At 48.3% G+C, this 19555-nt stretch overlaps 10 protein-coding genes across 10 annotated transcripts; 5 read left to right on the top strand and 5 right to left on the bottom strand.

The window, feature by feature from the left end:
• Positions 1 to 206: 206 nt before the first annotated feature.
• Positions 207 to 447, top strand: VTP21DRAFT_8799 (uncharacterized protein; the record flags this gene model as incomplete). The annotated part of the gene is made up of 2 exons (XM_069399688.1): positions 207 to 274; positions 351 to 447. The coding sequence occupies 2 exons, from the start codon at positions 207 to 209 to the stop codon at positions 445 to 447; spliced, it is 165 nt and encodes a 54-aa protein (XP_069255081.1).
• A 591-nt stretch (positions 448 to 1038) lies between these two features.
• Positions 1039 to 2447, bottom strand: VTP21DRAFT_8800 (uncharacterized protein; the record flags this gene model as incomplete). The annotated part of the gene is made up of 5 exons (XM_069399691.1): positions 1039 to 1215; positions 1286 to 1374; positions 1461 to 2067; positions 2144 to 2210; positions 2281 to 2447. The coding sequence occupies 5 exons, from the start codon at positions 2445 to 2447 to the stop codon at positions 1039 to 1041; spliced, it is 1107 nt and encodes a 368-aa protein (XP_069255082.1).
• A 972-nt stretch (positions 2448 to 3419) lies between these two features.
• VTP21DRAFT_8801 (uncharacterized protein) lies at positions 3420 to 5539 on the top strand (the record flags this gene model as incomplete). The annotated part of the gene is made up of 3 exons (XM_069399692.1): positions 3420 to 3522; positions 3586 to 3655; positions 3733 to 5539. The coding sequence occupies 3 exons, from the start codon at positions 3420 to 3422 to the stop codon at positions 5537 to 5539; spliced, it is 1980 nt and encodes a 659-aa protein (XP_069255083.1).
• A 348-nt stretch (positions 5540 to 5887) lies between these two features.
• Positions 5888 to 6916, bottom strand: VTP21DRAFT_8802 (uncharacterized protein; the record flags this gene model as incomplete). Its single annotated transcript, XM_069399693.1, has 2 exons — positions 5888 to 6660; positions 6751 to 6916. 2 exons carry the CDS (start codon positions 6914 to 6916, stop codon positions 5888 to 5890), a joined length of 939 nt encoding a protein of 312 aa, XP_069255084.1.
• Positions 6917 to 7082: 166 nt separating this feature from the next.
• VTP21DRAFT_8803 (uncharacterized protein) lies at positions 7083 to 8432 on the top strand (the record flags this gene model as incomplete). The annotated part of the gene is made up of 3 exons (XM_069399694.1): positions 7083 to 7864; positions 7969 to 8209; positions 8271 to 8432. The coding sequence occupies 3 exons, from the start codon at positions 7083 to 7085 to the stop codon at positions 8430 to 8432; spliced, it is 1185 nt and encodes a 394-aa protein (XP_069255085.1).
• A 248-nt stretch (positions 8433 to 8680) lies between these two features.
• Positions 8681 to 9672, bottom strand: VTP21DRAFT_8804 (uncharacterized protein; the record flags this gene model as incomplete). The annotated part of the gene is made up of 2 exons (XM_069399695.1): positions 8681 to 9537; positions 9630 to 9672. The coding sequence occupies 2 exons, from the start codon at positions 9670 to 9672 to the stop codon at positions 8681 to 8683; spliced, it is 900 nt and encodes a 299-aa protein (XP_069255086.1).
• Positions 9673 to 10350: 678 nt separating this feature from the next.
• Positions 10351 to 12017, bottom strand: VTP21DRAFT_8805 (uncharacterized protein; the record flags this gene model as incomplete). Its single annotated transcript, XM_069399696.1, has 7 exons — positions 10351 to 10443; positions 10515 to 11347; positions 11414 to 11574; positions 11638 to 11651; positions 11735 to 11779; positions 11842 to 11856; positions 11949 to 12017. The coding sequence occupies 7 exons, from the start codon at positions 12015 to 12017 to the stop codon at positions 10351 to 10353; spliced, it is 1230 nt and encodes a 409-aa protein (XP_069255087.1).
• A 562-nt stretch (positions 12018 to 12579) lies between these two features.
• On the bottom strand, positions 12580 to 14512 carry VTP21DRAFT_8806 (uncharacterized protein; the record flags this gene model as incomplete). The annotated part of the gene is made up of 2 exons (XM_069399697.1): positions 12580 to 13848; positions 13925 to 14512. The coding sequence occupies 2 exons, from the start codon at positions 14510 to 14512 to the stop codon at positions 12580 to 12582; spliced, it is 1857 nt and encodes a 618-aa protein (XP_069255088.1).
• Positions 14513 to 15818: 1306 nt separating this feature from the next.
• On the top strand, positions 15819 to 16901 carry VTP21DRAFT_8807 (uncharacterized protein; the record flags this gene model as incomplete). Its single annotated transcript, XM_069399698.1, has 3 exons — positions 15819 to 15955; positions 16020 to 16051; positions 16123 to 16901. The coding sequence occupies 3 exons, from the start codon at positions 15819 to 15821 to the stop codon at positions 16899 to 16901; spliced, it is 948 nt and encodes a 315-aa protein (XP_069255089.1).
• Positions 16902 to 17960: 1059 nt separating this feature from the next.
• VTP21DRAFT_8808 (uncharacterized protein) lies at positions 17961 to 19249 on the top strand (the record flags this gene model as incomplete). The annotated part of the gene is made up of 4 exons (XM_069399699.1): positions 17961 to 18146; positions 18215 to 18372; positions 18444 to 18729; positions 18806 to 19249. The coding sequence occupies 4 exons, from the start codon at positions 17961 to 17963 to the stop codon at positions 19247 to 19249; spliced, it is 1074 nt and encodes a 357-aa protein (XP_069255090.1).
• Between the last annotated feature and the right edge of the window lie 306 nt (positions 19250 to 19555).

Raw genomic sequence — 19555 nt, forward strand, 5'->3', positions numbered from 1 at the left:
ATTTTTTCAACCACGGGCCATCTTGCAGTATATAAAGCATCAAGGGCGAGGGCTCGCGACATCTCACTTAGCCTTCGATCCCCTTCCTCCACTCCCGCCTCGCTTGGTAGCCTTAGCGCCGCCCTCCTCTGTTTTTCTTCTGTTTGGCTCCTCGCCTCTCCCCTGCACGCGCGATCCGAAGCACCCCTCCCGCGAAGATACCCCCCATGGCCGAAGTCGTGTGGATCCCGTTCCAGTTCTGCCAAAATTGTGGAAGCGGTTGGAAAGGCGTAAGGTAAGCCGCGGTTGAGTGCGGGTATCCCCCCCCCCCCGACGGATAGGCTCATCTCCGCCTCTATCCCTGTGATTAGCTGCTGTCACTATCCGGCCCCAAACACCATCCTCGTTTGCCAGACCTGCAGCGGCCAGTACCCAAGCCATTTCGCCACCTGCCAGCAACTCTACTGAGCCGCCATCCCATGCCGTCCACCCTTCTATCCTGTATCTATATTTAATGACACAAACATGATCACGCTGGGTTAAATAGAACAGCTGTATTATCCCCTCCATGGACATTGACTTTGATTCTACTTTTTCTTCTTCTCTCTCTTACAAATTAATTGGCTCATGCTGAAGGATATTGCTTAGACTTTTATCTCATTATTGTTCTTTTCGTGCTCTGTATTATCTTTTGTGCATTTCGATTATTCTCATCATGCCCCTCCCCCCTCCTCGCCCATCCCTATATCCCCCTCATCCTCTCTCTATATCATTTGCTGGATGGCCCTTTGTCACCCATTCTTCCCCCCCCCCCCCCCTTCCCATAATGGGAGCCCGTAGTTGCTGCTCTCTTTCCTGTTCAAATTACTTTTGCTTAAATAAAAGGAAACTTTATTTTTTCGGCCCTAAGTAGGGGCCATAACGGCCGTCTTTTCCAGCGTCGAAGCCACACCCCGGAAGAGATGCTGCAATGAAAATCTTTCGCATGATAACAATGTCCGGGAGGCAGCCCTTCCCAGTCCCTTGAACCCTAAAGTGTATCCAAAGCGGAGATGGCCCCTACAGCTCTACCACGACTGGCGCATATTCCCCCTCCTCCTCCTCGTGCTCCTCGGCTTCCCGCTCCGCAGCCACCTCCTCAGCAAGATCCCAGCGGAACCGCTGGCGCAGAAAGCCTTGGAAGGACGTGAACTTGGCATGGAGCGAGCCGTCACCTGGGAGGTTGCGGGCGAGTTTCTGCAGCACAAAAAGAGGCGGGGTCAATGGTTTGCGAGTAGGGAGACGCCAAACCTCCTGGCGGACTCACCTTGAGCATGGAAAGAAGGAAGTTGTTTTCAGAAAGGATATCAGAAAAGAAGTCCTCGGGGCATTGCGTCAGTTGTTGCTTTAGTATCTCTGTAGAACCGTCAAAAAGAGATTAGATTAGCTTTCTCCGTGCGACATGGCAAGGAGCTGCTCCCAGAGGGTTAGAATTGGTGTACCTAAGAACTCAATGTAGAGGGTCGAGCCGTATCGAGCGATGGCCTCCTGTGATTGGCACACCAGCTGGACCAGTAGCTTCCACTGCGAAAGTCCCGAGAAGTTCTGGCCAATGAGCAGGCAGACGAAGCCCAGCTGCAGTTCGCCCAGGAGCTCTCGGTAGTCGCCATTGTATTCGCGGCGGATCACGTCCTCCAGCAGCCAGCTCTTGTCGACGCTCCATCGCGTCACCTCTGTGCCCGTTGCTCCGGGCGGGTACGACCGGCGCAAGTCTATGGTGGTGAATTCGACGCCCTCCTCCTTGTCGAGCGCTTCTCGAACCTCTCTGTCACTCCTATCCTCGCGCCTCACCTCCTCCACTCTCCCCGTTCTCTCCCCGTCCTGAACGCCCAGAAGTCCATCATGAGGAAGGACACGAGCGAGCAGTCTAGGCGTGATGTAGTTGGTGAGCTGGCACCACTGTTGGTAGAGCGTGGGCGGGTTGAGTGGGTATGCCCCCAGAAACGGGTCCAGCTGTTCGAGATTGGCGCGGTATCGCGCGAGATCCTCTGGAGAGAGAGCCTTTGGCACAAAGTTCTCAGTTTCTGCGTCCCATCCTCGTACCATGATCTAATGATGCGGCGCGTTCCAATATGGAGGTCATCAGAAGAGGTGGGGTAGCTAGCCATGACGCGATTGCACTTACCTCGCCTGATTCGAAAAATTTAAAAAATCCAAAACGCATTCCACTCACGCCTTCTTTACTAGTTGCACTAGCGAAAAAGATCAAAAATGTTGGCTTCAATTATCCAGGATCGGACACAGGAAGCTGCAAAAATTTACCTCCAGTAGACAAAGTGGAGCCCTGGGGGCACTAGCTTCATTCCTTTGAATTTTGGCCCCACTGTCCAAGACTGACAATCGATTCCGAATTCAAGCCGCGGCGGGGCATCGAAAAACAGTAGAAAGGCACCCTTATGGAAAAGTGCATTGGCCTTCTCTTGATCCATGTCACGTTGATCAACCTTGTTGATCCTCACTTTTTCCTTTTTACTCCCTCGATGTTGTGACTATTTGTGACTGCCCAAGCGCATCCTTCCATTTTTTTTGCGTGGCTCGTTGTCCATGTATGCAGATTAAAGGGAGCACAAGGTCTGAAAGCAGCACCCGATTTTTGCAATTCTCGGTTCCAGCCAAGGCACGTAATAGTGCTAGTGTAATAGCCACGTTGACAGGATAGAAAAATTAGATAGAAGGAAGTCGTCGGGAGACGGACCGACATAGTTACCGTTGAACATGCTGCTCCCATCGAATAGGCCATAATTGTTCTGATGCAATCACAAAGGGAATGCGTTCTATGATATAAATAGCATATGATCTGTCATCACAAGGTTTATGTGCCACTTCTGGTAAATTAGATGTGGCAGTAGCAGAGTTCAACCATCCGATCCTAAAAAAAATGGTTTTTCGCGTTCATCCATTTTGTTGTTACAAAGTTTTCTAAAAACGCGTCAAAATTGAAGATGGGGAAGAATATAAATGCAGATTTTAAATTGATAATCAAGACAATGCAATGGAAACTAGGAGAGATCATAAATTATAGTTCGCTTCTATCGACTGTCCTCAATTTTCAAATTGCTCTCACTTCACGTAAGGGAGAATCTTTATTAGCAGAAAAGAAAAAGTATTATAAATGCAGCGCCGTGGAACCTTGTTAGTATGGCGGAGCTTTTGCAGGATGCAAGGGAGATGGACGTTCTTTGCGTAATCATCTACCTTCTTTTCTTTTCCCTCTTTCACTTAAAATAATTAAAGTGAATGTGGCCCAAAGTGATTGGCCGATCTGTTCCCCCACCCAATCAATTTGGGCCACATCGATTTCGAAAATAAAGATAAAAGCGACTACTTGCGAGCTCCTCTCTTTATTCTTCTTTCTTTCTTGTCATAGTCCTTCTCTCTTTTTTTTTTTACACTTTTCTTCAATGAAGAATCGGTTCCTCTTAATTGTACCGCTACTGGCGGTACTTCTCCTTATCGCCACACCTATTGTTTTCGCACAGAACGACAAGCCGAATTATGGCACTGGTATGCACACTACCCTGTAGTTAATGCTAGATGGGATATTCTGACAAGCTTCTGTGATTTTAGTCATCGGTATTGACTTGGGTACAACATACTCTTGCGTTGGTGTTCAGAAGAACGGTCGTGTTGAAATTATGTAAATATCTGTTCATTTCTGTTCGTTCAAAATGGTATGGCAATTTGGATAGCTAATCTCATCCACCACCTCTTTAGCGCCAATGACCTAGGAAACCGTATTACTCCTTCTTACGTCGCATTCACCGACGAGGAACGTCTCATCGGTGATGCCGCCAAAAACCAGGCCCCCGCCAACCCCACCAACACTATTTATGACGCGAAGCGTCTTATTGGACGCAGGTTTGATGACCCCGTCGTCCGTGAGGACGTCAAGCGCTTCCCCTTCAAGGTGGTTGAGAAGGACTCGAAGCCCGCGATCGAAGTCACTGTCAAGGGCGAGCGTAAGACTTTCACCCCCGAGGAAATCTCCGCCATGGTACTCACCAAGATGAAGGAAACCGCTGAGGCCTACCTCGGTAAGAAGGTCACCCATGCCGTCGTCACCGTGCCCGCCTACTTCAATGATGCTCAGCGCCAAGCAACCAAGGATGCCGGTGTTATTGCTGGCCTCACCGTTCTCCGTATTCTCAATGAGCCCACCGCCGCCGCTATTGCGTACGGTCTTGACAAGACGGGCGGAGAGCGTAAGATCCTTGTGTATGATCTCGGTGGTGGTACTTTCGATGTCTCTCTTTTGACCATTGATGACGGTGTGTTCGAGGTGCTGGCCACATCGGGCGATACGCACTTGGGTGGTGAGGACTTTGACAACCGCGTTATTGACCATTTCGTGAACCTGTGGAAGCGCAAGAACTCCGAGGACATCACCACTGACTTGAAGACCATGGGCAAACTGAAGCGTGAGGTTGAAAAGGCCAAGCGTGCTTTGTCGTCCCAGATGTCGGTGCGCGTTGAGGTCGAGTCTTTCTTCAAGGGCAAGGACTTCAGTGAGACGCTTACCCGTGCCAAGTTCGAGGAGCTGAACAACGACTTGTTCCGCAAGACGCTCCGCCCTGTCGAGCAAGTGCTCAAGGATACCAATCTCGCCAAGAGTGACATCGATGACATTGTGCTCGTGGGTGGCTCTACCCGTATTCCCAAGATCCAACAGCTCCTTGAAGACTTCTTCAACGGAAAGAAGGCCTCCAAGGGAATCAACCCCGATGAGGCTGTTGCGTATGGTGCCGCCGTCCAGGGTGGCATTCTGAGTGGTGAAGAGGGCACTGAGGACTTGATTCTCCTCGACGTCAACCCATTGACCCTTGGTATCGAGACCACCGGTGGAGTGATGACCAAGTTGATCCCCCGCTACACCACCATCCCCACGAAGAAGAGCCAGATCTTCTCCACGGCGAGCGACAACCAGCAAACCGTCCTCATCCAGGTGTTCGAGGGTGAGCGTGCCATGACCAAGGATAACAACCACCTCGGCAAGTTCGAGCTTACTGGTATTCCTCCGGCTCCTCGTGGCGTCCCGCAGATCGAGGTTACCTTCGAGATCGATGTGAACGGTATCCTCCGTGTGTCCGCTGTCGACAAGGGCACCGGCAAGAGTGAGTCGATCACCATCACCAACAACAAGGGCCGTTTGTCCGCCGAGGAGATCGAGCGCATGGTGAAGGAGGCCGAGCAGTATGCCGAGGAAGACAAGGTGTTCCGCGAGCGTGTTGAGGCCAAGAACGGTCTTGAGAACTACCTCTACACCCTGAAGAACCAGGTCAGCGACAGCGCCGGTCTTGGCGGTAAATTGTCGGAGGAGGACAAGAAGACCATCTTGGATGCCGTCAAGTCGAAGATCGAATGGATGGACTCGTACTCTGCCAGCGCAACCAAGGAGGACTTTGACGAGAAGCGCGAGGAGGTAGAGAGCATCGTCAACCCCATCACCGCCAAGATGTACGGACAGGGTCAGCCTGGCTCCGCCGAAGGAGAGGAGAAGCCACCATCTCACGATGAGTTGTAAAAAAATTATACAATAGGAGATACATATTTTTTGTCTTTTTTTTATACTGCAACGGGATTCTTTTTTTATGTTTGTTTATTTTTCTAAAATTTAAAATAGAAACATAATTCCTTATATTTGGCAAGAGTATGGATAGCAATGGAGGGGGTGGACATATCAAAGCTGAACATGGGATAAACCAGTAGGGTTCATTCGAGGTGGAATTGGAAGAGGGCGAGAAGCTAAATGACTCTCTTAGGTTTCTTGTTAGATGTGCTAGATGGGGCAGGTGCGCCTCACTAAGCCCGAGTTATTTAGAGTTGTCTACACACTTGAGCCCAGATACATTCGAGTGGAAGGGTTGTAGGACTATTGGCTCTCATATTTTCGACGAGCCAACGCATCGATCAAGCTCGGAAGGACTAGACGGAGGCCCACTGCCCCCCAATAGTAACCCGGCTGAATCACCTCTCTCTCTCGTCGGTCCGAGGCAAGCATGATGCGCCGTGCACACTCTTCGGCGGACAAGGCACCCTTGGAGAGCCAGCCTTTGGACTTCTTCGGTGCAACGACATCCTGGCTTACCCCTTGCGAATCCAGCGCCGAAGCACGGAGAGCGGTGTCCACTCTTGCGGGGCACACGACGCCGATGTGGACTGCTGGCTCTTCGACGCGCAGCGAATCAAAAAACCCATTCAGCGCGTGTTTGGTGGCCGTATAGAGCGCGCGTTGTGGAGAGCCTATCTTCCCGGCCACCGAAGAGACCACCACAATATTGGGTGCCGCAGACTTCTCCTTCATCATGCCTAGAAACTTTCGGGCGAATGCAATAGGCGCCCGCACATTCGTGTCCATTATGTTCTCATAGGACTGCCAAAACATGTCATCGGGAGTATCCATTACCTTGCGTGTCGCGATCACTCCAAGGCAGAGGATGAGCGTGTCGATGTGGCGGAATTGCGGGTCTTCAACAACACGATCAAAGCAACGTGCAATATCATCGTGCTGTGTGGCGTCGCCCGAAATGGCTAGGCATCCGGAGGCAGGAGAGAGTGTCGTACATTCGGCGCGCAGAGATTCTAATTCTTGGGCTCGCCTTGCGAAGAGGGCTAGGTTGGCTCCGCGTTTAGCATAGAGGAGGGCTAATGTAAGGCGGCCGTGGATTTAGCAAAGGCACGCGATTTCCTCGGGTCTACAGTCCAAATAATAAATATAGATATGCACACACATACCTAATTCTCGACCAATTCCGCTGCTGCATCCCACAATGAGCACACGTTCTCGATTTTGTGGTATGATACGACTTCGTGCTGTTGCGTTTGAAGCGTATAGGGTAGCGGCAAGGATGGAAACGCTAGTAATGGCAGTAGCCGCCAGAGGCCAGCTGAAGTCGAGCATATTACCTTCTATTTTGCCTTGGAATTTCAGAAGGATCTCATCCGAATAAAGAAAACAAAGCGCAGCGAAATCGCAGTATCCTCGTTTCTACACGACTTTGGCCACCAACTTTATTTAGCTTTAGTTGCATGGCCAGCAAAGCCTAGGGATTGTGACATTGCGAATCATGCTTGCCTTTCGAGCTCTCAGATATAGATCGCTACGATCCATCCCACGGCACTTCCCTGCCACTCTTCAAAGCCCTGCTCCCAAATCTCTCCTCGGGCTCCGCCCCGCTCTCGGACACCGTCACCAGTCCAGTCGCCCCAGTTCCAGAGGGGTCAGCTTTCCTCTCCCGCTCATCCTAATTGCATCGGGCCTCACTGCGCTTTCATATGGCCTGTACCAATACTATACATCCGCCATTCAGCGATATCCTCCCACCGTGCGTTCCCTGTTGCGAAAGGCCATTTACTACCAGAATTATGGGCAGAATCCCCAGCGGTCGGTCGAGTATTACCGCTCAGCATTGGATGAGGCGATGAAGGATCCTCAATTGCATGTAGGAGAAGATCATGTCACGGGAATTATGATACAGCTGGGCGACCTTTTAGAGCAACTGGGAAGAGTCCCGGAGAGCATCGCCGTGCTGTCCCAGGCGCTTGAGGCTATGATACACACTCATGAAGGCGGGACACCGCGCGAGCTAGAGGAGGGCGCAGCGCGTATTAGAGCAGTCAGCATTGCGCAGCGTCTTGCCCAGCTTCACTTGCAACTAAAACAAGATTCGGATGCCGAGCGACTACTGACCTGGTCCGTCGAGCAACTCCTGAAGCCTTTGCCGAGGCACGAGGGGAGCGAGGAGCGGGTCATAAAGGAGTGGGAGCTTCCAAAATGGATGCGGCCCGTGGATCTGGGGGGTGCCTTGGAGAGCTTGGCGAGTTTTTACGCGCAGCGGAAAAACTACGAGTAAGTAAGGGTAACCGGGCGGCAGCAGGTTCCCCTTGTCTCGCTCTCCCATACCCACTCTTTCAATGTTTTCATCGCTGGCTGATATTTGGTGTCTTGAATAGGTATGTAATCCCTCTCTATCAGCGAACCCTCGACTTGTTACCAAAGTCAGACTGCCATGCTGCCGTCCTAATGTGCAATCTCTCCGAGGCATATGCAAGTAAGGGTGACCTTGAGGAGGCGCGCAAATGGGCAAGTCAGGGCCTTTCGGTTGTCGAGTCGTCTAAAAAGCAGAAGAGGCATGATAAAGAGTGTGATGAGGCTTGCGGGGTTTTGCTGTTTAACGCGGGAATGGTACACGAGGTAGGATTAGCATGCCATGGTCGCTTAGTGGTAGCGGACTGATCTTTCTCTGCTTGCTCAGATGTCCGGAAACCTGGAGCAGGCCAGGCATTTCTACCAGCAGTCGAAGGAGTATGGGCGTGCCCACCGTTTCCCCGAGTGTGTACAGGAGGCGGACGCTGCGTTGCGGCGATTGCAAACGGCCAAGCTCGTCAACAAGGATCATGGTTTATTGAGGCAATAAATCTCTAGAAGATAGACAACAATATATTATAATTCATCTGTGCTTTCAACATCAAAAAAAAAACTCAATAGAGGAAGAGGTTGATCTTATTAACCCAGGGAGGGGTGTATGGAAAATTCGAGGGAGAAAACAGAGGAAATAGGTAGGGAAACAAACAAACCAAAAAAAATAGGAAACAGATATAGTTTATTTCGAAATCAAGGTGGATAAAATGATCTGTCAAATCAAGGATAAAAGAAAACGTGTTATCACTTCTCCAGCAAAGCCTTCTTGACGGCTTCTTCCTCTCTCTCCTCCTCCAACCCCTCCTCCATCTCCGCGGGAGTGATCTGGATGATGGGGGTCGACTTCTCGTGCGCCTCGTAGTAGATGACGTCTTCGGCTGAAGCAGGGGTGTAGTGGGCGGGCGCCATCGTCGCCAGCACCATCTTGCGGATGCACCAGAGGAAGAGGAAGATGCTGCTACCGAATGCGAAGGAGAGCAGGCCACGAACCCAGTTGTCCTGCTCCTCCCACCAGGCAGCCGCGTCGTCCCAGCAGGTCGCCATGGACGAGCCCAGCAGGCTGCCGTCGCCCAAGTCGGTCACGTCAACAAGGGTAGGGGCGTACTTGGTCACACGGCCAAATCCATCGATGTCAATCAGCTGCTGACCAGCCTGCGTCTGCACCACCGTGGTGCCGTCGATCTCCACAATGCGCTCCAACACGGTAATGCGCCGGATGTGGTCACCCAATTCATTAGTGATGTGCTCGGCAGATGTCTTGACCTGCACACTCACAATGCCACTCCGGGCAAGCGCCTCCTCCACCTCGGCCTTGACCTCTTCAGTCTGGACGGTGGGGGTAATCACCTTGGCTTCAATTTGCACCTTGTTCAATCCCAAGCCAACGGGAACTCCATTGAGCAGGACAGAGTCATCCTGGACATCAAAGCGCATGTTGACTGTCATGATGCGCTCTGCCAGAAACTGTCCCTGGTCATCAAGGATATCGTCCTTGCGCTCGACGCTCACAATAAGCTCCTCGGAATCCAAGGAGACGGGAGAGGTGGTGACTCCCATAGTTGTGGTGGAGATGTCCTGAAGGGGGGCCGCAGCGACCAGCGCTAGAATGGGGACATTGCAAAAGCAGGGTCAGCATGGCTCTGGCCCATCATGGCCCTAAATTACACTAGATGCATGACGAAAAATGGCTTACCCAAGGATGAGGCTAAACTTAGCAATGCAAGGAAGCGCACCATTTTCTCAAGAGATTTTTTTTTGATTTTCTGATCCTAGTACTATATAAAAGTGTGCAAGGGCTGGCTAAAAAAAGAACAGGATGGTGAAAGGAGAGTAAAAGGGGGGAGCCTCTGAAACAAAAAAACTATTAAAAAGGGGAAGAATAGAAAAATAAGTGATGGAAAAAAATGTGGGTAAAATTCCAAAGCGACCCAGCCCATAGAAATCCTCCATAGAGTTCGGCGTCACAGAAAAAGCCACCATTAAATTGGAACTTGGTGGAGCCGAGTGGTGCACTAGGCCACCGGGACTTCGCACACATTAAGGTGAGCACATACCGCTTGAATGCCAAAGCCAAACAGTACGGTGTCTAGCACATCTTCAATAGGATGTGAAATATGAGAAATATCAATAGTCAGTGCATCACGCATTTTTACCCTTATTATAAGCCCTCCGTATCCGAGGGCTACGCCAAAGCTTTATTATGAGGAGACCGGGAACTAGTCAAAGGAAGGCGTGAATTGGAAGTCACGAAACACAAAGTTCAGCAGGCATTGTATAAATTTTCGTTTTATTAAAAAACATACAAAGATAAAATAAAGGTAGACGGAGAGAAAAGAAAAAAAAAGCAGAATATGCAACATAGGTTATATATTTGACAAGATGATATATAACTAAAAACAAAAGAAAAGGCCCTTTTACTGTTGTTGACAACTGATACCCTGCCCGCCATCCTCTTCCTCGTCTGACTCGTATGCGTTGCCAGAACGGCCACCTCGAGATTCGCCAAACTATTTGCAGGAATACAAGAGATTAGTGATTCGAGGCCCCATCGAATGGCAGTGTTCCGGCGATGCCTTACCTTGCTCATATCACCCTTCACCAACTCCACTTCGTCCACAATTTCGTGACTCTCCTCCTTCACTTGCCGTTTGGGCAACATCGCCTCCAACTTTTGTAAGAGCTCAAGGCCGGCCCATCCGTCATTGGGGAACTCGACCTCAAACTCAATGTATAGATCGCCCTTGTCAATGGGGCGCTTGTACACCGGCATGCCCTCCCCATGCACAATTCGGATATCTCCCGGGCGAATGACCTTTCCGGGGGGCTGCGTTACGTGCAAAGCGCGCCCATCGAGATGTGTGCATATAACTCTGGAGAAGCCACAGAGGGCCTCTGCAAGGGTAATCTTCACATGAATCAGAAGGTCATCTCCCTCTCGCTCAAACACCTCATGGGGCCGCTGCTCTAGCACGAGGATAACGTCGCCAGTCTCTACGCCCGGCTGCTGATCGCCCTCGCCCGCCATGATCACCTTTTGGCCGTTGCGCATTCCCTTCTCGATAAATACCTCCAGGAATTTCTTCTCCTTCACCGTCTTCTCGCCTTTACACTTCTTGCACCGATCCTTCTCCCGCACTGATTCACCGCGCCCCTCACACGTGGAGCACATCACCTGCATCTGTTGGACGATGCCCGGGCCAATTTGGCGCATCGCAGTCTTGAACCCATTGCCATCGCAGCCTTGGCACTTCTTCGGACTAGCACCAGCTTTGCAGCCCTTTCCGTTACATAATGGGCAGATGACGTCCTTTTCAAGCGCAAACTTGGTCGATTTTCCATTGTACAAGTCTTCAAGCGTGACGCTGAAATGGTGAATCAGGTCCTCCCCTTGGCGCGGGCCACGTTGGAATCCTTCACATAAAGGGAGTCAGTAACACTAAGCAACTACAAGGTGGGATGCACAGGAGACAGATATACCTCCCATTCCGCCCATTCCACCCATCCCGCCCATGCCGCCAAATAGCGAGGAAAGCAAATCGTCCATTGAAGGGCCGCCACCATTACCACCCAATCCCTCCTCGCCATAGCGATCATAGATCTCACGCTTCTCTGGATCGCTCAATATTTCGTATGCATGACTGATATTTCAGGAAAAAAACGGCATTAGTACTAAGATGCTGATAAATGCTACAAGATTTTACCTGATTTCTTTGAACTATACGGGTATAAAAAAAAGAGACATAAGAGAATACAATCAAAACGAGAGATGGGAATGCGGAGGACTAGAGATTAACATACGCGTTCCCCTTCTTCCGGATTCTTGTCGGGATGGAACTTCATTGCCTGAAAATGAGGGAATATCAGAAGATCTGCTCTGTGATTTCCTTCATACACCCAATACTTACAAGCTTCCTATACGCCTACACGAATGGGCAGCCAAGCCGTTGAGAATTAGATGAGTCATATTCTACACTACACATCCCAGTGGTGTTCCGTGAGAGAAGATAATTACCTTCTTAATCTCTGATTCAGTGGCATCTTGGGATACACCTAATACGTCGTAGTACTTTCTACTGCTCATGATTTCGTTTTATTGTATATGTGGGTAGTTTTAGTGAGATCCAAAATGCGATCTGGTAAATCGAACTTGATTATCCGTTGTTTGCGGGAGTGACTGTTAATTTAATGAGGAAAGGTCAGGTTTACGTTTGTACCATTGAGGAGGATGAAACGTGAGATATATATGGAAAGGTTTATCTCTAATAGGCTAGGTATATTTTCTTCAAATTAAATCCGAAAACAGTTCTTTGGTTATATCTGCTGTAGAGCGGTGGAACCCAATAGTGGCCCACTATCAACGAAGTCGACGCAGGCCTAGCAGAGATTGCATGTGATTTCCACTTCACCCGGTAATAATTTAACCGAGCATATACTCGTGAGGAGACACAGCCTACTGTAGCTCCTTAACTAGAAGTCGGTGCGAGAGGGAAGTGGTCGGCGCGGTCCTAGAGTGGGCAGCAGAAAAGCGAGCGGGCTGCTTGGTTTGTCTGGCATTGGTACCGCAACAAAAGCTTCAGCCTTCTATGGCAAGATTACACGAATTTGGAGCTATGATCCTCATTGCTCTTGTGGAATTGTTCTAATCAAGATATTGCTGGCCGTAGTAATTTCCCATTCTTGCCCGCCATTGCAGCATCGAAATCTGAATCGGATTCAGAGTCTCCCGAATCACTAGTGGTGGAAGAGTCTGAATCAGAAGTCGAATCGTCATCTTCAGAGTCTGGCTCGTTTCCCTCCACATAGTCGCTATCCGATTCGTCGTCGTCATCGTCGTCATCGCCAAAGGTGTACTCATTACTAACTGGTTTTTGTGAAAGGTTCAGAAGCTGAGGTTCTGGTCGAGATGACACCTCTGATGACGCGAGGGCACATTCGTTGTCCTCTGACCTGGATGCTATGGTAGATGGCGGGGCCACTGGAAGAATGTTGCGCGAGTCCTCTACAGCTACTGGTATACTGTGAGAAGACTGAACATTGGTGGCAGAGTTCGCGCATGAGCTCTGCTCCATAGAGATGTTGCACGAAGAACCGGAGCTCGAGGACTCAGTCAACATGCTCTCGTTATCGGAATCTGAATCATCTTGATCATCAAAGTCACCGTTGAAATCAGCATCATCTTCATCGTCCTCATCATTTGAAGCAATATCCGCAATGGTAAATTGATAGCGCAAAGAGCCGGAGCTCGAGGACTTAGTCGATATGCTCGTATCATCGGAAACTGAGTCATCATGATCATCAGCGTCACCATTGAAATCAGCATCGTCTTCATCGTCCTCATCGTTCGAAGGAATATCCGCAATGGTAAATTGATAGCGCAAAGAGCCGGGGCTCGAGGACTCAGTCGACATGCTCTCATCATCGGAATCTGAATCATCTTGATCATCAAAGTCACCATTGAAATCAGCATCGTCTTCATCATCCTCATCGTTCGAAGGAATATCCGCAATGGTAAATTGATAGCGCAAAGAGCCGGGGCTCGAGGACTCAGTCGACATGCTCTCATCATCGGAATCTGAATCATCTTGATCATCAAAGTCACCATTGAAATCAGCATCGTCTTCATCGTCCTCATCATTTGAAGCAATATCTGCAATAGTAAATTGATTGTGCGAAGACTGGGGTATCTCGAGACTTTCGCTTAATGTTTCATACACATACATGTCGGTTGCTTCAGAGTTAATCCGGCGAGATTTTCGATACCTGGTTTCCGAGAAATCTGAGGAATCTGAATCGCTTTCCATGGATAATACAGAGAGTCGTTTATGGTCACCAGCAGCAATAGCCCTTTCCATCTCATAAGTCTCGCACTCTTCAGCCAGTTCACGAAAACACTCAATCCTGTCCACTTTTTCCTATAATCATTTTTTTTAAAAAAAGGCTATTAACATATGCATCAACAAACGCAATTCTAATAAATGTATTATATACTTTAGTTACTGATCCATCTTCCCACCGAATATCATATGTGATTCTTCCACTAGGAGAGAGCGTACGGCCCACAATCGCTTTTGCTTTCCTCTTGCTATCTGTGTTCGTCCTGCCTCTTGCATCCAGTTGCTGATGAGACAGTTCTTCTTTCGCTTCTTCGAGTTTTGTTCCACTGGCTGCATCCCTCGTTTCAGGAGTTTGCGTAGATTGCCTCTCGACTTTTGCTTTATGGATCTCAATCCAAACCTCCTGCTGTGGTGCTTGTTCATAAAATTGTATCCCATTCTCTTCACCATCTTTTTTAATTTGGCTCGATGCCCACCACCACCATCCAGGGCTTTGTTTCAAATTAAATCGATCGCATAAATATTCGATCGTCTCCCGCTTTTCCTCTCTTTTCAAAAAAGGAGAAGTAAGGCGTCGTTTTGCAGCAGCACAGTATCCATTTGGCCCTTCTCGTGAGATCTCCTCGGCGAGCTTGTCCATTATTTGCGCGTAGAGTTGCGGTGACATAAGATCGTTTGGATCGGAATTTGCAGATTTATTGGTATCAGAGCCTTCTACGATTCCTGGAGATGCGTCTTTCATTATGCCTTTTAATATATCTACGCAATTTTACAACATTCAATTCCAGCAGATGGAGATTAGAATTTAAAATCAGAGTTTATAATCGCGTACAATGGAAAATGGAGAATTACCTTTGAAGTACTTGAGAAAACACCCAAATAAGGTATAAAGCTGACCAGACAACGAAAATAGAGTGTACGACAAAATTCATTGATCATTACGTCACCATAATTTTAGGTCTAATGGAGAGAGAAATCAACGTTTGATGATACTGGAGGGATTACTTGCAGTAAAGTCTACTTCAAGCGGCTTTTTATAGATTGCAAGTCCAACTTTGCTCCAGCAGGGTCTTTGGGCTCATATGCTCGCAAAGAGCCTGAATTGTATTATTATTATATTATTGTCACAATGAGCAGCTAGCAGTTTAGTTATTCAATTGGAATCATGATATAACACTTTATAAACAATATGCTTACACAGCCCGAATTGCAGTCATAATGAACACGCCGCTGTGGCAAAAGAGGCTCAGAGCTCTTCAGAGAACTGGGTTTAGTGGGAATCAGGAGGAAATGTATCTCGAGTCTATTCCATGACTCCGATTGACAAGTTCGCCACCTGCCAAAACAGTCGAAATCTTATTCAAATAGACAGCAAATGCAATGGAGAATATCCATTATATTAGAATAGAATTCAAGTCCATACATATTCGATATTGCTGTAAGGGTTTGCAGCTTTACTTCTAGAATCGTTAAAACCTCAAGGGCAATCTCGTTTTGAGTGTCGGCTGAAACGTGGGGATAGAAATGTGGAAAATTAACCGCATGCTGTTCCGGGATGTAGCCATCTGCAGGGCTGTCTAGTTCGACCCGTTTTACGCGCGTGTTCGAGCTATGGTGACATCAATGAATGGTCAAGATCACGTGACCGACATCACTTCATCTGCAACTACGCCACTCGACCAGTCCTAATTGCCTCACTCGCCTTGGTTCAAGAGCAAGAGTGTTCAACGCAATTGTCGTGTGGATGCGAAGCGAGAACGAAGGATTTGGTGCCTGGTGATTTGCAAACCCATTCTATTTCTAGGACAAACTATACAAGATTTTTGGAGATTGGCTTCAAGGTAATTTCTTCAACTGCCACTTCGATGCAACTCCCATTACAAAATGACAGCCAGCACTATGCGGCTACGGCCCAGATTATGCTGATCAGATGTTGTATTTGTACTTAGTTATACTTAGAGAATGAAACGGACTGTCGACTGAATTGACTCGCGATATCCAAATCAGAACGATTACCTTATTGCTTTAATCAGTATATTAAGTAAATAATGCCAGGTGTATCCATTGAAGGGTTGAAAACACGCGTGCGTATTGTTAAATTCCGACTTCGAGAACATTCAATAATACTTCGATCTACTAAATCCGAGCGAGAAGTGAGAAATTTTGAGCGAGATCATTTTATACGGTGAGTTCGTGCTTGAGCTCTCCGCATGTTGCATTTCATGGGACTGATTTAGTGATTATGCTAGACTACCTGAAGAGTATCGTATGTTTATTTTTGGTACGCACTTTTTATTAGGGTGGGTATTTTGAAGGCGGATGCTTATTCTATCTCCCTTTCCCTATTGTTAGATGTTGCGAATGGAGGCAAAATAGGACCGTGCTGTGCAGATGGTCTCCTTCAACTTGGTGCTGTTCCCACACGTTATATTCAGACGCGCGAACGAGTTCTTGCTGACATGCAGCGGCCCTTCCCTCTGACAATGGCTACTGACATATCTCGGAATGATCCACAGTTCGCGCAGGTCGCGTGCGGATTTCTCCTGCTTGGTCGAGGACTACAGCGGTTTCGCCGGTCAGGCGCTGGGCGGGATGCATTTTGGATTCTCGTGGTAGAAGGTGCCTGCAGGGGAGAGGTGTGGTGGCAAGACGACCTGGGTTTCCGCCCTTGCGAACCGCGGAGACATTTTTTAGATTGGCTAGAGTATTGGCTTGATGGCGGGCGGGATTATTTTGGGAAAGCGGGTGTAGAGAACGGGGTTTTAGGAGAAGGGACTGGTCCAGTGAGGAGTATCGTTGGCGACGATGTCATGGATGGCATGGAAGAGGACGAGGAGGAGAATGGGGAGAACGAGGAGGATGAAAACGAGGATGACGAGGACGAGGATGAGGAGGGTGATTTCTATGTTGAGGAAGGGGACGAGGATGATGAAACAGACGAGGATAGTGAGGACGAGGACGAAGATGAAGGATATTCGGAAGAATCGGATCATGACGTCGGCATAGGCTTAGGGACAGAGAATAGCGATAGCCTTGTCTGGGAGGAAGAGGGTGATGAAGAGACGAACGACGGGTACCTCCCAGAGGCAAGTGAAGTGAACACTGGGGAGCGGAACCGACTGCTCGTGTAAATTTCATCTGTGTATTTGTGATGCGGCCCAGGACTAATTACTCCAATATTGAAGAAATCTATGTTTCGATAACATGTCTAGAACTGTACAGCTATGCTTCTGTTTTTTTTTCTCTCTTGCAGTTTATTTTAAGCCTTCATTTAATATACGGATCGATTTTATTTTATTTTTGGATTTTGTTTTGTTTTGCCAAAATGACAGATAACGGAGGACGCTTGAAGTGCGATGGAGGAGCCCGGCTTAGTACAAGTTGGGCCAGTGTCTCTTGATATTAGAAATGCCCTCGACAACTAATATGCTCCGATTCTACAACCTACAAGGCACACAATGGTTAGGAATCATTTCTTGTCACCTTGAATGTTGGGGGGGGGGGGATTAGTACTGGAGGCATAGCCGAAATTACTCATGCTTCAAAGCTTATTGCTTGTTTATGTTTATTCCCCCCCGTGCCTTGTGCTAATAAACATACATATTAAGGAAGATTCAGAAATTCGGCTCAAGGGATATGAGTGGGCATCCAATGGATTCGAAGTTGCTCGGGTTTGAATACACCGTATGCATCCCGTTTCTCCACAGCACCTCTTCCTCCTCCCAAGTGCTCAAGAACAATGCCGCCCTCCAACATGCTGCTTTCAATATAACATGGTCCTACATTGCTGCGGTACGATGTGGCGGGCAGAGATCATTCTAAGATTGGGATTGATGAAAGCAAAACCAGCTAGACAAGAAAAGTGAAAGCTTAACCAGACCCACTTGTCGGCGGGGTTAAGTTGATCTTGGCGCACATCCGGATCGCAGCCCTTTGCGCTGTTATGGGATGCAATTGCTAATTTTCTTCATTACCTCCGCCTGTGTGGATGGTTTGAATTTGTTTTAGCATTTCCCAATTAGTAAAATGAAAATTAATACCTAGTGTTTCAGGCTAATGATTTCCTCTTATATACAGAGGGATCGATTTATATTTAATAAGAGAAAACACAAATAAGATCCTCCCGTTCCAATCCACCATCCCCTCCTTCATCCTACCATTACGCGCCTCCCTCCCTCTGTATCTAATTAATGGAGTCTGAGAAAACATTCCATCAGCGGGCATGGTTTCGCCGCACCGTCATAGTGGCCATCCTCGTGGTCATTTGTGCAGGAATCACCATCCCGGTCTACTTCGTGTACATGACGGAGGGTCAAAAGTTCCAGAGTTTTGTTGAACGAGTCCCCAGTGGAGTCGCAGACTATATCCTAGTTGAGGTAAACTGGAATGCCCTGCGGTCTTCTCCGCTTCTCCCGCGATAACCTCCGGCCTTTTCTGGTTGCAGGCTACTATAAGCAGTGTCAATTTGGATGATCGAATCTTTAAAGCACACATGGAATTTATTCCCCAGGGAAGATTAGCGGGCCCCCACGGGGTTCTGACCGTGCCTGTTAATCTGAATCTATATACGGAGACGGTCGCATTCCCCGCCAATGAAAACATGTAATGTCCCGCTTTTCTAACCCGTTTCACTGTCGGCCTAACTCTTGTCCATATTTTTATGGCTATAACAGGAGGACCATTGAGAAGTCATTTTCATACTATCAGGGCAACGTCGTCGGCTATCCTTTCGATCAATACAAGGGCTATTTTGAAATGTACGCTCATTTTAGTCAGAACTTATCTCTACTCGTACCGCTCGGACTCAAGCTGGATGCTTCGCTACATACCTTCAAAGTTACCCCAACCCTGAGGCAGTTTTCTTTCGACACTGAAAAGATCGGAATAGACCTGCTAACAAGGCGCTCCAACACGACCATCGGGTTCAGTATTTGGGTGCAAATCATCATGTGGGCTCTAGTATGTCTCTCTGTCACTAGGGGGTAGATGCTTCGTTCACCAGATCTAACTCTGCCTTCTCTCTTTTATTGCCCAGGCTTTGTCACTTGCCTATGTGACTGTCCAGGCCATAGTCAAGCGGCGTCCTGTTGATGCACACTTTTGCTCCCTGGGAATTGCCATGCTTTTCGCCCTGCCTGCGCTCCGCGAGGCACAGCCGGATATTCCCAAGACGGGATGCGCGGCCGATGTCCTTGGCTATTACTGGAACATGGCCATCATTGCGGGCAGCTCCATCATGGTCATGCTTACTTTTGGGCTGAGGTGGAAAAAAGGCGATCCGGAGCACCACCATCACCATGGTGAGACAATGCCGTCTCGACCAAGGCAAGAGATGGACTACACGGAACGACCCATGACCCATGCATACCCCTATATACCTCCCGAGGGACAAAGATATGCCCCCTCTTTTGCAAGCTCTTCCTATATTCCAAGGGAAGAATACGAGAAACGCATTTCAAGTCAACGCTCTCTTGTATGATCACCGTGAGGAACCCGCCTTAGATAAGGCTCCCTACCTCTTTCGAACGTACTCTATATCCAATCTTCTGTTTCTATTTCCTTCAGCATATTTCTATTTCATTCCTTGCTCCATTCCCATCCAAATATAGATATCTCAGTTCCATAAGGACTTTCTTTCACTTACTCGCGCTCCCGTTTTCCCATGAGCAACAAAATTAGTCTATTCATCACAAAAACAAATGTTCCAGAGGCGTAGATTGCTGCACATATATATATAAAACGACTAAACGTGAAGAAAGAAAGAAAGAAAAGAAGAGAGAAAACA

Source organism: Calcarisporiella thermophila (genome assembly GCF_041956535.1).
Source record: "Calcarisporiella thermophila strain CBS 279.70 unplaced genomic scaffold VTP21scaffold_4, whole genome shotgun sequence".
NCBI lineage: Eukaryota > Fungi > Calcarisporiellomycota > Calcarisporiellomycetes > Calcarisporiellales > Calcarisporiellaceae > Calcarisporiella > Calcarisporiella thermophila.